This window comes from Terrapene carolina, unplaced genomic scaffold (genome assembly GCF_002925995.2).
Source record: "Terrapene carolina triunguis isolate 2854851 unplaced genomic scaffold, T_m_triunguis-2.0 Scaffold34021, whole genome shotgun sequence".
NCBI lineage: Eukaryota > Metazoa > Chordata > Testudines > Emydidae > Terrapene > Terrapene triunguis.
In genome coordinates, this window is record NW_020698372.1 from 683883 (window position 1) to 699338 (window position 15456).

A 15456-nucleotide genomic window follows, 5' to 3' on the forward strand; every position below is an offset into this window, starting at 1 on the left:
GAGGGAGGAGGGGGAATGCAGGGCGCTCAGGGGAGGGGGCGGAGTTAAGGCGGGGCCGGGGGTGGGAAGGGGCGGAGCCAGGGCCCGTGGAGTGTCCTCTTTTTTTATTTTTTAAATATGGTAACCCTATTAGTGAGACATGATTTCCCTTTGCAGAAACCATGCTGATTAGACTATCAGATCTATCATTGTCTTCCAGATGTTTCATTATTCTATTTTAATCATTTCAGTTATTTTAATTCTATGAAAACAAATTAACTCAGCTTCCAGACTCCTGAACAGTGCACAATGCAGAGCAATAGCACAGACTGTCCTAAAATCAAACAGTTCTCTAGGAACTTCAAAAATAAAGCACCATACACTTAGAAGGAAATCCTGCCATGGCCCTCCCTCACCCAAATGCCTCCAAGGCACAAGGAATTTGGTGTACACTCTCCCCTCGGTATAACTGCACAAGTGCAGGAAGAATAAAAGCAGGAGGACACAAAAATAATCAGATCAGGTTTAGGGTCAGATTATGAGTGGCCTTTGTGCTGATGCCCAGTGGCGAGAACACAAGGATACTTCCCTCCTCCGTGCACTTCATAAAAGGGATAAGGATATTTGCAGTCGCTGTAGAAGCATAGGGATGGCTCTCTCTGTGCATCCCTGGAAATGCAAATTATTCTACAGGGGACACACCAGGAGTTCATCAGGTAGTTCAGGAGGAGATTGTATCTCTTGGAGGTACAATCCCTCCCTAAAATGCCTCTGGGCAATGTAGCTCTGCACCATCTGCTACTCATTACTATGTCTAATAGGCACAATCTAGTCAGAGCAGAATTCACCCCTTTACAATGCAGCACAATGCATTACTTAAGTCCTACTTAAGCCCTATTTTGAGGGCTTAATTGGGACTTAAATGGTGCATGTGTCTTTGCTAAACTTCTGCACATGGAAGAATTTCACCCGTATGGACTAAGATAGGTTTTTAAATTTCGTTACAATGGAGATAATCAGAGTCAAATCCTGAAACAAATAAGTTGAGCTATACAACTGCCCACACCCTGCTATTGGTGTATCTGTATCTATGCATTCCCAATATTAGCATATGAAATTCCAGATCCATTTGAACGTTATATTACCTTCGTGGTAAAAGATTACGTGGTCAGAAAATAGGCCACAAAGTGGGATAGGGCTAGGCTGAGCATTTGGTGTGAACCCAAAGTACTCTACATAAACTAGTATTAAAAGTGACCTGAAAGGGAGGGGGAAATGGGGCCTGAGTTCTTATTTTGGTTTTGAGATGTGAAAAAGGGGGATTGAATGTTTGTTTTTCCTCAAAGAGAGTTTTTTCCTACTTGTTTTTTCTGAGAAATATCAGGAAAATCAAGTCTTATGTTTGCTCGATGTAGACTTGGAGCTCTTTTGACCCTTGACCTTTCCCAGTCCTAACAAGAGCTCTGTGCGGCTCGAAAGCTTGTGTCTTTCACCAACAAAAGTTGGTCCAATAAAAGATATTACTTTACCCATCTTGTCTCTCGCTTACTAAAAGAGGCAGTCATGTTTAATCTTTCATAAAAAGTATTTTCCTTTGCCTATTTCTAGGGAGTTTGAGTTAAATAGGTGTTAAAACACAAAATATAAAGTATGAAATTATCTGAATAATAATTTCCCCTCTTCATTAATCAGGTTTTACTTCATTGGTCTTGATCTCATAATCCTATTAATTCTTCAGTCTTCCATGAATCCTACAATCTTCCATAAAAACAAACAAACAAAAACGGAATAGAAGAGATGTGGATTTCTAATATAAAATGAAATGGGGAAAAAAACCCTCAAAACTTTCTTGAAAAAAAAACCCTCAAAACTTTCACTATAATACATCATATAGAGGAAAAAGTGCAGAACCCCATTTTTCTCTTTGCAGGTCACTTTTAATGTATTTGTATGAACACTAAGCAGCATGCTGATGGGAATATATGTATGTATCCTTGGATACATGTATACATAGACCAATTTTACAATATGTATACAGAAAATGTGGTGGTTATGCTCTTAAAAGTATCCAAAATTGTTAAAGGAACTGAAAATAGAAATGACAAATTTAAAATCAGAGTAGCCACAAATTGCAAAAGACTACTTTCATTATGGGATGGGAGGAATATAAATTATTATTATTAAAGCATTTTGTGACTGACAACTATTACCTGTTGTCAGCAAACCACAGAAACAGCACCTGCTGTACAAACCCAAGAGGAAGAACTGGTGGAATCCCTGAGAGCAGAGTTCCATGAAACAGCCTGCAAAATACAGAGTCTGCAAGCAGAGACTGAATCTTTAAGAACTTTGGTAAGTAGCTATCGATTTAGAACTGGTGTATACTCACTGGAATATACTCAATAAAATTCAGTATGCTTTTCTAGGGCATATTCTCATCTTAATGTGCCTGGTGAGAATAAGTCCCTATATGCCCACACTCTCATTGATTAAACTGGTGGTGTGGGTGCCCAGCACTTATGAAAATCAGGCTCTGAAATTTTATCCCTCAACACTTTAATTCATTAACATTTGTAAACCTCATTGAGATTACTGGGTACATAGTGTTATAGAGCACAAAGTATATTAAGCAAACTTTAATGCCTTTTAACCAGCTAGACCAACGGTTTGCAAACTTTTTGAACTGAGTGCCCCCTTTGAGTTACAATTTTTGTTGCACCCCCACAACTCAGACAAAAATAGATACATAAAGTATGCTTGATAACCGATTCATAAACCAAACAGAGGCCTTAACACAACTTTAAGTAAATTACCTACACCTGTAAGTTTCAAATACACAGATACTTAGCAATGGCACAGCCAAGGCTTTCTCAGCAGCAGGCTGCTTCTACCTTGCAGCCAGGCAATGCCACTAGGGCAAGGCCAATGCCTGCCCCTCTGCCCCTCCCCTCTTGGGTTTTCAGGGTGGGGGAAAGCACCTGGGAAGGTCTCTGGAGGTGGAGCCAGCGCTGGGCATGGAGGCTGCCACGAGCAGAAATCTGCACAGTTGCAGCGGATGTTGAACCTGACCCACAGGCTGGGTGGCCCACTGAGGTGGGTCGGGGGGGAGGTAATGCTCCCTCCCTGCCCCCCTTCCCCATGGGGGCTGGACCAGGCCCTGCTGTTGGGGCTGGCACAAGCCATCTGGAGTCACCACTCGCCCTCCCCCAAAGTTCCTCCATGCTCCTATGGGGGGGGCAAGCCCCACAGTTTGAAAAACTCTGAGATAGCCTCAGACAAAGCAGTTTATCAGTCCACATTGCCACAATGCACAGATACAATACAAATATCTAATGAACAGAACGCCCAGTATATTGGGGTCTCCATTTCAGCAGATTCAAATGCAAAGGATTAGGGCAGTTTCAAATTTCCCACACATACCATTCACTGCAGCCTAGCTGAAACGCTACTACAAAGATTATCAGAAGTCATGACTCTGTACTGAGTGTTATAATTACTGTTTCATGTAGAAAAGGGGTCTGGAGAACTCCTTGTATGATGCTAAGCACTGGCATGACATTGAACTTCAGAACCTAGGCTCTGTCATTACCAAGCTAGAGGCAGAGGTGCGAGAAATCAGAGCAGAAACTGAGCAGCAGCAGAGGGATCGTGAAACTCTGCTGTCCAACAAAATACAGCTGGAGAAGGATATCGCTGCATATCACTGTCTTCTGGATGCAGAAGAAAGAAGGTATTTCTTTTTAAAATGGAGAGTATGTCATGAACACAGAACTTGTGAATAACATGAATAATAACATTGTGCACTGTGGGATATGCGCTGAGATCCCCAGAGACAACAGAACTGGAATGGTCCACTGAGCAGTGGCATAGGTGGCTAGATTTGAAGAACCTGTACAGGGGGATGTACACCTCAAGTCCAACTCTGCATAGGTTCCTAGTCCTTTGCATTAGATGCCAGTAGTGTGAGAGCAGGGCAGGGGAGGAGTAGACCAGGGCCAGTGGATCAAGGAGCCTTCATTTCCCAAAGCACTGAGACATAAGAGATAAAGAAGCTATTATAGCCTCAAAGCTACATTAACCGCTGTAAAGCAGCTGTGCTGCTGCTTCATACGTTGGGAACATGATTCCCTTCCTTAGACACCCCTCCCACCCAGTATAAAGACCAGCCACTCAGGCTGGGCTCTTGGGGAAGAACCTCATCCTCCTACAGAACAGAAAACATGATTTAGGCCATGATCCAGTAAAATACTTGAACACATTTACTTTTAAGCACATGTAGTCCCATTGAAGTCAATAGGATTATTCACATGCTTAAAAGTCAGCACCTGCTTACATACTTTGCTAGACAGTGGTGCAGTCACTCCAGGTCCCACAAAGCTATGGGGGCCCAAACAGACAGAGTAGCGCTACAGCACTTTATTTGGTACACAGAGTCTCAACACTACTCACTCAAATTTGGCCCTGTCAGACGGAGGGGCAGCCAGGCCAAATTTGAGTGGCATTGCAACAAGGCATGCGGGGTTGCAGTGCTGTTCAGGTTTGGCCCAGTTGCCCCTCTGTCATGACAGGGGACAGCCGGGCCATGTTTAGTGGCCTTGCAACTTGGTACATGGGGGTTGCACGAAGTACCACTCAGATCTGATCCAGCCACAACTCCATCATGACAGAGGGGCAGTTGGCGCAAACCACATCAGCACTGCAACTCCCATGTGCACTCTCACAATGCCACCCATCACTCAAATTTGGCCTGTGTGGTGTGTGTGGGTTGGGTGATAGGAATGAGCAGAACCACTGGGACTGGGAGGAGCCACCGTAGCCCAGGAGAGGAACAGAGCACTGAGCCACGGCAGTGCCAATGAGTGTCCCAGGGGGAGTCTCGGGGGAGTGGGTGACAGAGTGAGGTGTTGGTGGGCTATGGGGTGAGGTGGGGAGTGTTGGCGGGGGGGCACCAGGATGAGGTGTTGGGGACAAGTGGAGGATGGGGGGATGAACTGTAGGGGAATTGGGGGATGTTGGAGAGTGGGGGGGTATGTTGGGGGTTGTGGCCCAGAGTCTGGAAGGGGCCCCCTAACCTTGTCTTGCACCAGGGTGATCTGGGCCTTAGTGATTAATGTTTAGACTATGTTCTAGTATTTACCAAGGGAAACATTTGTTTCTTCTAGTTGATTGTTTCTTGCTTTACCATCAAATATACCACATTTTCCATCACAGAAGAAAATACTGAATCTACATCTGGTTCAGACTACATGGATTATATTCTGCTCTCAACTGGGGAGTAACTGAGCACCCCTGCAATTCAGCAAAAGCACTTAAGCACACGCTTAGTTATAAGCGTGTGCGCTTAAGTGCATTGCTGAACAGAGGCAAGCTTAAACACATGTTTAAATGCTTTGTTGAATTGGGGGGTCTAAGCTGAATTTGGCCCACTATCTAGATCTTTTGTGGAGAAAAATAATCCATTCTTTTTCTTTGAACACTTTTCCTCTGGAGAAGAAATTCTAAATTCATTTAAAGTGTTTTGGGGTTTGCTTCTGGAAGATCTCTAATCATCAGAATTAGCCACAGAGCCTACGAGAACCCATCCCCTCCCCTCTCTCACATTCCAAATCAAAGTTTTCTGTCAACAGGCCCTCATTAAAATGGTTTGCTTTTCAGACAGCATAATCTCCTGCCTAATAGAAAATACCTTGGTGCTAGTAAGTTGGGTCTTGATCCTCCATAAATAGAAGACCCAATGTCACAACTGTAATTGGCTTCTGAGTGGGCTGTAGGATAGCAAGAAGGGGAGCACATGCACCTTGTGAAAATGCTGAAGAAAGTAAAAGGTATATAAACAGCTGGGTGCTGGAAATTAAATTTCTACTGATTTTCATTCCAAGTTTTGTGGGAAAGTGTTGAAACATACATTGAAATTGCCTATATACACTAATCATCAGAATGCCCAGTATCCGCTATTGCACAGAACCTACCGTCTTATAAATAATATAATGGAGCAAATTGATCATGATAAATATAAGTACTGCAATTCTGTTCTAAGCTCTTTCAAACAAATGTGGTGGGATTATACATTCAAACAGCTAACTACGTCCATAACTCTGCAGGATGCTTGTAATGATCTTCCAACTAAAAAAAAACTGATTCCCTCCTGTTTTCTTTTTAGAGTTGCAAGACTAGTGGTGTAATTCCCATGTTTCTTTGGGGTGAAATTCACCTATGTGCAGAGAGCCAGAAAGAGGCCTGTACATGTCTGAAGTGCCACTTCAGTCCTTAGACAAAGGGGACTTAAGTAGTCTACAGACCTTATTCTGGCCCTCTGAACAGAGGAGAATTTCACTTATGTGAGGGGAGATGTGTGGGAGTGAAGACAGAGAAAGAGGCCTGAGCCACAAAGTTTGGATGGAGAATTAAATTTCAGTAAAGTGACATGTGTGTTGGGTGTGCATTTTGGTCCATGATGATCTCTAATAAATACACATACTACCTTTCATGGTCCAAATCTTCAAAAGTTCTTATATACAAATGAAAATGCTTTACATATTAATACATTTTTTAAAAGATTAATGTATAGCAATGGTAGAATTTTAATAATAATCAAAATGTTCTCAAAGAGCTGGAATAAAGGTATTGGTGAAATTCAGCCCTGTGCAGAGAACAAGCACAAGGCTTATATGCCACCACCATGCACTGAAGCGGTGCACAAACTTTAAGATGATCATCTGTGAAGGGGTAAATTTCATTCATTGTGAGATAAATTAATATACTAAGCGAAACTGTGTTTTCAGTTACATTGGTGTAATCCTACTGAAGCCAATGGCATTTCACCAGTGTATGGGAAAGTAGAATTTGGTCCAACAATTTTCCCTTTCCTCTTATTACTTGCTCTAATCAGCAAATTTTTTTTTTTTTAAACTTTCAGCTGATTTTGAAATTCCCTGTCCACAGAAGACAATGTTGGAATTCAAAGCAAAAGATGTCACTGACAAAAATGTTTGTGGAAACCATAAACCCATCAAAGCAGCCTGCTTTATTCAGTTTGATTTAACAATCTAAGTAGGTTGTAGCTTGAACAACTTTATTAGAGTCTCTTCCTCATGTGAGTGCTTTGCTTACAGATTTCAAGTTAGCCATGTTGTTAAAATTATAATAAAAAAATAAATAATTCATTGTAATTGTTTGATTTTTTAAAAATCATTCTCCAATACTTGTCATTGCTGCAGAAAGGTACTAGATTAACAGCAAAGGTCCTCTTTTTATTCACAAAGTTTATTAATCTCTTTTTGCAATACAAATACTGTTATTAGACTATTCACCCACTATGCAAATAGCACAAAATGTATTTTTACTGCAATGAATGGAAACTGCAGGTTTCCATGTTGCTTCACAAGAACTTTGGCTCATTAGTGTGAAATTTAATTTGCACTAATAAACCTGAGGCTGATCAAGCATGAAATTAACTTGACGCAATTAGTTTTACAGTATGTAAAACTTAGGCAGCGGCAATACAAGCTTCCCCACATCACCCTGAAAACATACCTTAGTTTTCTTCCAGAGGAAACTTCTCCTAAGACAAAAGAGGGTAATTCGTTTTCAATGCCCCTTCAATCTTTGGCCTTTCTGCTGAGCTTGCTAACAAGAGTGGTAATTAGTGCAAGTGTGGTGGTATGTTTTGTGATATGACCACCTTGCAGCAATTGGGCCAAGATCACTAACTTTTCTCATATGCCACTAGTCACCCGTCAATTGCAGTGACTGACCTGGAGCATATCTGAACTGGACTTTGCAGTAAAGCAATCTGCATACTATTGCCAATCACCTCTACTATTTAGTCTTCCTTTTTATATTTTAATTTTCTCATTTTATTGTATTTGTAATATTGTTATATACTCTGTAACATGTTCAAGCAGTTATTATATAATCAGAGAAATATAAAACTTTGGCCCCACTCCTGCAAACCCTTATGCATATGATGAACTTTTATTTGTGAGAGTAATCCCTTCATATGAGTAAAGCTAAACACATATGTGTTTGCTGGATCAGGGCTTTACAATATAAACAACTAGATAAGAAATAAATGCTTGGCATGTATCTGCTTCAGGATATTTTGATATACGTCATTACATGAAATCAAAGGGTGCTAAGAAATAGGATACACATTTAAAGAGTCACAATCTGAGGACATTTTTCTTTTCTTGTTTTTAATTAAATAAATATCAAACAAAGCTACAAAGACCCTTAAATGGATGAGAAAAACAAACTAACTCTAGGTTTATTATACTTCATCAGCAGTGATGCCAGCCTTAATGCCCTGTTAATGTGCTTCTCTCAAACACTGTCTTAACCTTTCCTCTACACCAACCCCCTAGGCATGCAACACCCTTCCTGAGATCGTCCATAAAACAACCTCTCCTCATTTATTCTCTCATTAAGACCCATTTCAACTGTGATGCCTACAAGATTTTGGTCAAGAAATGGCTAGATAGAGGAGTATATGGGAAATGACTATATGCCTCATTAAACACAACAGAAAAAAGCTTGTATGCATGGACAGCACATAAACCCCGTTCGTGGAGGCTAGCCCCCCACCCCTTTCTGCCTGAGGCCCCGCCCCACCCCGCTCTTGCCCACCAGGGCCAGAGGGGCCCTGAGCCCCGCACCACAGCCGGAGGAACCCGGGCTGGCCCGCCCAAGCTGCCCCGAGCCCCGCCCAAGCTGCCCCGAACTCCAGCCATGCCTTCCCGCCCAAGTCCCAGCTGCCCAGAGGAGCCCCAAGCACCAGCCATGGCCCCAGGGCTGTGGCAGGGAGCAGTAGCCTCCCCAGCCTCCATTACATACTGCCCATGCTTGTATGTTGTATCCATTTCATGTGACATTTGTATATTCCTTTTCTTATTAGATTGTAAAATCTTCAGAACAGGGACTGTGTCTTCCTATATGTTTGTACAGCACCTCGGAAATTGAGAGTGCTGCTACAATTGTGTAATTATACACAAACTGGTGCACAGCAGATCAGATGGAGTGTGTGTGAGAACCACATTCTGACAAGCAGGATCTTGGGTCTTCTACTTTCATTTATTTTAAGAGTTGAGTATTTTATGTGAAATAGGGCATCTTCCAGAAGTCTTTTTTCAACATGGACTTGGATTTTAGGTTCAAATGATCTGGCATATCTTGGATCTGGTTTTGAATTGTAATGTAAAATATAAATTATTTTCCTAATAAGATCTTTTGTCTTTGGAATTGCAACAGTTGCTTGAAAAACATCTGTGTTCTACCTTCCTCAACTTTAATACTTATAGTCAGGGTTCTCCCAGTTTTTTTGGTTGGACTTCCTGGGACCGTCTCTTCCCTTAGTAAAGACCACGAGCTAATCAAAGTAGTCTCCCAGATGTGTGACGTAGTACAACCGGCTCTTTTAAACAAAGTTCTTTCCTGTGAAGCGCATTAGAAAACCGTTACTGTATTCCTGGATAAAACTATCCATAGTATTTTTATGGTGTTCATCACCAGAGTATCTGAGTGCCATACAAATAACAATGAATTATTCTCACAATACAAGTGGTTTATAGGGAATGTTTAGAGATGGGGAACTGAGGCTCAGGCAAATTACAGGGAAAATTTTCAAAACTGGCTGCTGACTTTGGCTTCTTGAATGTCCGGGTCACATGGGTCACAGCCCGGGTCACTTTTACCCCAACTCTCCATTCTAGCAATTGTTATGGTAGATACAGACCTACATTTTTTAACTAGGATGTGTTTCAAACTATTTTTTAAAGAATCATTATTTCCATTAACTTTCCCATTTTCAACTTTCCTTCTATTGCAGTTTCCACAATATGATGTAGTGTAAAATCCTACTGTGTAAATCTGAGCACATCAGTGTTACTAGTGGATTGATTTTACAGTCTTTTACTAAAAAATGTTAAAAAATCCCTAGAAGACTTCAACTATAATTGTGTAATTATCCTCCTCATAAAACTTTAGACCTTAACAAAAACACATTTCTCCATCATTAAAGTACATTCAGATAACTCTTGGCTAGGGGGAACAAGCAAGAAAACTTCTTCCTTCCAACTGTGAGGGTCTGAAATTGTATCAAACACCTAATAGCCAGAGGCTGATATGAAGGATGAAGCCCTCAAGCAGATTCAAATGACAACCCCTGTCAGGAATCCCAGTAAATTACTACCTCCGAACAGCTGTGAGGGACTTCACTAGGGCATTGCCCTTGGATCTTGCCAGTGCTCTGTCTTCCTGGTATTTATGTTTGTTTGTTTTAAATAGATGCTGTCTAGTACATATAGTCCTCTGGCTAGTAGTTGTTATCTGGCAAAGTGTTCAAGCTCTATTTATTTTGTGCCTGTGATCTGGGAGTATCCAAGCAGTTTACAAAAGGTATTATCACCATTTCACAAAGGGATGAGACGAAGACAGAAAGCCAAGGATGCAGAAAAAGTATGGTTTTATTGTTAAAACACTGGAATAGGAGTCTCGAGATGGTAGGTCTATTCTCAGTTCTTGCAGAGACTTTGGGTATGTCTACACTGCAAAGAAAAACCCATGGCTGGCCCATGACAGCCGACTTGAGCTCAGGCTATAGGCCCATTTCATTGCTATGTAGACTTCCAGGTTCAGGCTGGAGCCTGGGGTCTAGGTCCTTGTGGGTAAGTACAGTGTATGACAGTAAAGCATAATCCATTCCATCCTCAGTAAAGGGGTGCTACTGTTTTCTTTGGTTTCTGCTGAGTCAGTTCCAGATCTAACAGCTGAAGCAGCTATCAGTACCATGCTCCTAACAAGTATTAAATTTCTAATCAAGAGAGGACCATTCCACTGCTTTATGATATTGTGTTTGCAAGAGATGAATGACACAAAAGAAGCAGAAAAGCATTAGGTTCACATTAGCCCTGGTAACAGAATGGAGTTGTTTATCAATAATTGCCAAATGATCTGCATTTCGGTATCTCAGGATCAGGTACAGTGCTTTCTTTAGTGGCAATATGGAAGACAATACCAGTTTATTTACCATGAAAGTTGAAGGAAAATGTGCTGTATGGAAACTGATTGCCAGCTTGGATCATTTCACTGTTGAATCTGCAAGTCATTGCATGGGTGCACCTGGGGAGCAATGGACTTCAGGATGATCTAATAAGTTATTTAGCTACTTGTTCCCTGATTAGACCTTATACCTACCTACAAGACAGAAGTAATTTGGCAGCCTTTCAACAGTGCTCTCAATAGCAGATCAGATTCCCCAGTGCTCCCTTGTTCTGCTCATAACTTTTAACCTATACAACCCTCAGCACCTGCCCTGCACAGGATCAAGCCATCTAACTAAGCACACAGACTGTCAATGCTAATAATACATAGAAATATAAGAGCAGCATCGTATGATACATACACAAGGTTAACTGACAAATCTTAGAAACTAGTTAGAAAGGCTCAGCAGCAGTGGCTCTGTTACTTAATTTAAAGTTGGCAGCTAAGGGTATAACGGCAAAGAATTTCACTGGGAAAGAGGAAGAGATACTTGATCTCTGAGATGCTGAGAGGGAGAGTGACAGAAATAGCCTGACAGCTTGACAATCTCCTGACTCTAAAAATGTAAGGATTTGAGTCTTTGGCTTAAACCACAGCAAACTGTTAGCACAAGATTTTTTACTAATATTGTAGGGCCGTTATACAAACTGTAGACTAGATATGATTTGTACCCTTCAATTTTCTCTCAGTTTTATATTTTAAAATGCCTTTGAGATATTTTTAGTGCTACTGTCACTTGAGTATCTATTGCAAATCATTCTTGATCATAACAAACACATGTTTTTGACCTCTCATGAGAGCAGGAAATAGGACAAAAGATACCTGGGTCTAAGAGTACTTGGCCAAAGGCATGAGCAGGAAAAGTTCAGACTCCCATAAGCTGCTGCCAAGATGCTGACTACAGTCAATAAAGAGTATGGAGAAAGTCTGAAGAGTGATAGAAATAGGGGACCACGCAGCAAATTCTGGTGTGGTTTGGCTTTCTACAATTATGTAGTCAGTCATAGATTTTAAGCCTTAAAACACCTAATTCACCCAGGTACTAGACTGAGAGTCTAAAGAGAGATATAAGGCCAAATCATATAGTCCTTGTGAATCTGCCTGATGAGTCCACCACAAGCAGATCAACCTCCTTCTGTGCAGAAGGGGACTCCGCTGTCTCCATGACCCTGCTTTCTCTGTAGTTCAGGGTCTATGCTGAGGAAAGGGGTGATGAGTAGGTAGGCTGGAGGGAAGTGTGGGCAAGTTGGGGGTGATACACAGAGTTTCTCCAGACTGCATAATCTTTTCCACATTGCCCACAGTGTGTTCCAAGCACTATATGGCCAAGGATCCAAGGGTGAGGAGTGGGGCTTGCAGGGGGAAACCTCTGCTTCCCTCCATGGAATAATGCGGATAACTCTCCACAAAGGATTCTTCAGGGAGATTTTTCTTCCCCCCAAATCCTATCCCACAGCTTCTAACACTAAAGAGGACAATCTGCCTCCTGGGAATGTGCTTGTTAAGTTCTTTTTGGCTATCCTTTGTGGCTAGATTCTGTAAACATCAGCATTAACCTTGTAGAATGCAGGCTGGGATACATTTTGCAGATGAAATTTAATAAAACAAAAACCATCTTACAATGAATATGCATCTGCATTAAGGCAAAAATTCAGGTGAACACACATGACTGAAATTCAAATAAAATAAATTAATTGTTCAAAAAACAAAGAATATGAATAATTTCCAGTATAAAAGTGTGTAATGCACTGTTAAAAATGGCTACAATTTTCTGCAATCCTGTAATCTTTAGGGTCCAGAACCTGCTATTATCTGCAGCCACATGGATCTATTTATAACTACTACTGTGAAACTGAATATAAACACACATTTCTGCTGGTCAGGGAGATGTACATTTCTAAAATATTATATTATATTAATAAATGTACTTCTCTTGGGCTACCACAATTTATGTATTAGAATTTATAAACAGTTTTGTCATATTTAATATCTAGTATTTGCATGCATAAGTAACTCATAAAAGAGAATCAGGTAGAAATTTTACATTCGCTTGCCTGGAGTAAGGACACAGTCTAACTCCCACTGACGTCAATAAGTCTTCAACTTCAATCAGAACTGGACTGGACCCTAAATAACAGGGAAGAATTTGGTCTTTACTCCTTACAGTGTAGTTCAGGACTGAAACTATTTCTGGCTGTGCTACTGAAGTGCTCTATGTCCTTGGGCAGGTCACTTAACTTCTCTGTACCTCAGTTTCCTTTCTTAAATATGGCAATGACACTTCTCTTTATTCAAGAATTTTGAGACTTATGGATGGAAAGCACAAAGTGGTAGTAGTATTTTAATCCAGCAAGACAAAAATCTATCCAACACTATCCTCCAAAGTTTAGGAATACATAATTTTGCTCTAAGAAAAAAATATCGAAGTTATAAAATGGCACTAAAAATAGGAATATAAATATTGCTACCAATATTTGACAGATAATTCTGGTTAGCACGTAAGCAGCAGATGCTTCTGATTATGGCAGACTAATAAACATAACATACAGTAATAATTTTACATGACTAAAAGTGCACCATTTTAAGGTTTATCTCCATTGCTGATAGTTTTATCCTGGTCTTCAAAATGTGCTGAGTTCCAAAACATCTGACAACACATTTTGAAGCACAGACTCATTCTTATTTATTTCCAGCTCTTAATTTGTCCATTGGAGGCTGAACTTTTTAGTATCGGTGTCCCTGCATTTTTTCTCTCTCTCTCACACACACACACACACACATTTCCTAAACAGCAGGCCTGTGTGCAGTACACATTTTGTAGTAGGCCAATGCACTTATATATCTAAGAAAAAATGCTTTTCCTATTTTAAACCAATGCCCTGTTTTTGACAATGGGGCTTTCCCACTCTCTCTTTTCAATTACTTATGTTCTCCTGCAAACTGATTTCCCTAATGTCTTCTTCTACTTTACCTTTGCTCAAGAGAGATATTTCCTTATATATACAAACATCAACATTAATTTTCAGGATGACAAATAGGTATATACCAAGTAATTGACCAAAAGTAAAAAATGTGTTTCATTACATCTGTTCATCAGTTAGGAGTATAGAAAGAACAGAAACCAGTAATTACACCTGGTTTTAACAAGTGTGCAGTATTTTTTGAAGGCCTTACTGATTGAGTTCATCAACTGGGCTGAAGAAATCAGTTTACAGCACTGTAAATCCATTGTGCTACCCAAAACTAGAAACAAGACTGGACAATCTACATAGATAACAGCTATGGCTTCTTACCTTTCCAATATATACTAGATTCCAGCTATCAGAGTAAAATGAGATTCACTCCCACCCAGGTCCAATGTTGCAGAAAAACATTCATTCCAGTGCATACAGATTCAGTATCTGGCTTTAAAAAAAAAAAAAAAGGTTTTGTTTGTAATGTTTACTTGAGTGGAACAGATCTGCTACTACGCTAGGTCTATAGCGTCTCCTCCACTCAGTTCCAGGCTTTGATCAAACAGCATACCAGATAATCCAGAATTTGGCAACACTGCAACAATAAGCCATTGACAATAAATCACAGAAATGGAGGGCTGGAAAGGACCCTGAGAGGTAATCTAGTCCCTCCTCCTGCACTGAGGGAGGACCATCCCTGAGAGCTGATTTGTCTGACCCATTCTTACAAACTTCCAATGCCAGGATTCCACAACTTCCCTCAGTAACTTATTCCAGTACTTAACTATCTTTTATAGTTTTTCCTAATAGTCTCCCTTGCTGAAGATTAAGCTGATTACTTCTTGTCCTACCTTCAGAAGACATGGAGAACAATTTATCACTGCCCTTTTTATAACAGCAATTAATGTATTTGAAGACTTAACTGATTCCCCCTCCCCCTTGGTCTTCTTTTCTCAAGGCTAAACATGTCCAGTTTTTTTAACCTCTCCTCATAGGTCAAGTTTTCTAAACATTTTATCATTTTTGTTGCTGTCCTCTGATTCTCTTCACGTTGTGCCCAAAACTGGACACAATACTCCAACTGAGGCCTCACCAGTGCCAAGCAGAGTGCAACGATGTTGATTTCAGACCAACTGTCCAATTTATCAATGTCATTTTGAATTCTAATCCTGTCTCCAAAGTGTTTGCAAATTTCCCAGCTTGGTGTCATTCACAAATTTTAAGTATACCATTATCCAAGCCATTAATGAAAAATTTTAACAGTACCAAATCCAGGACAGACCCCTGTATTAACATACAACTCTAAAGCCAACGCTGATCCCCCCTAAAAGATCCACAGAACAAACCCAAGAGGGTCTAGTCAGATCATGGCTCCTATGTATACATTTCAGTTTAATATACTGGGCCCAGATTCTGCAATTAATTCCACATGGGTGGATTCAATAACCCAAAAATACATTCTACTTGAAATTAAATCCTGTTTTGA

The 15456-nt window shown here is 40.6% G+C and overlaps 1 protein-coding gene across 1 annotated transcript in view; it reads left to right on the forward strand.

Annotated features, from left to right (window-relative positions):
* The window catches only part of LOC112117863 (phakinin-like), a 35526-nt gene extending 28572 nt beyond the window's left edge, over positions 1-6954 (forward strand). The window contains exons 5-7 of the mRNA XM_026646062.1: positions 2200-2331; positions 3489-3709; positions 6896-6954. Coding sequence (XP_026501847.1) covers positions 2200-2331; positions 3489-3709; positions 6896-6899 — 357 coding nt within the window. The 3' untranslated portion in view covers positions 6900-6954. The remainder of the gene's footprint in view (positions 1-2199; positions 2332-3488; positions 3710-6895) is intronic.
* The last annotated feature ends 8502 nt before the right edge of the window (positions 6955-15456 follow it).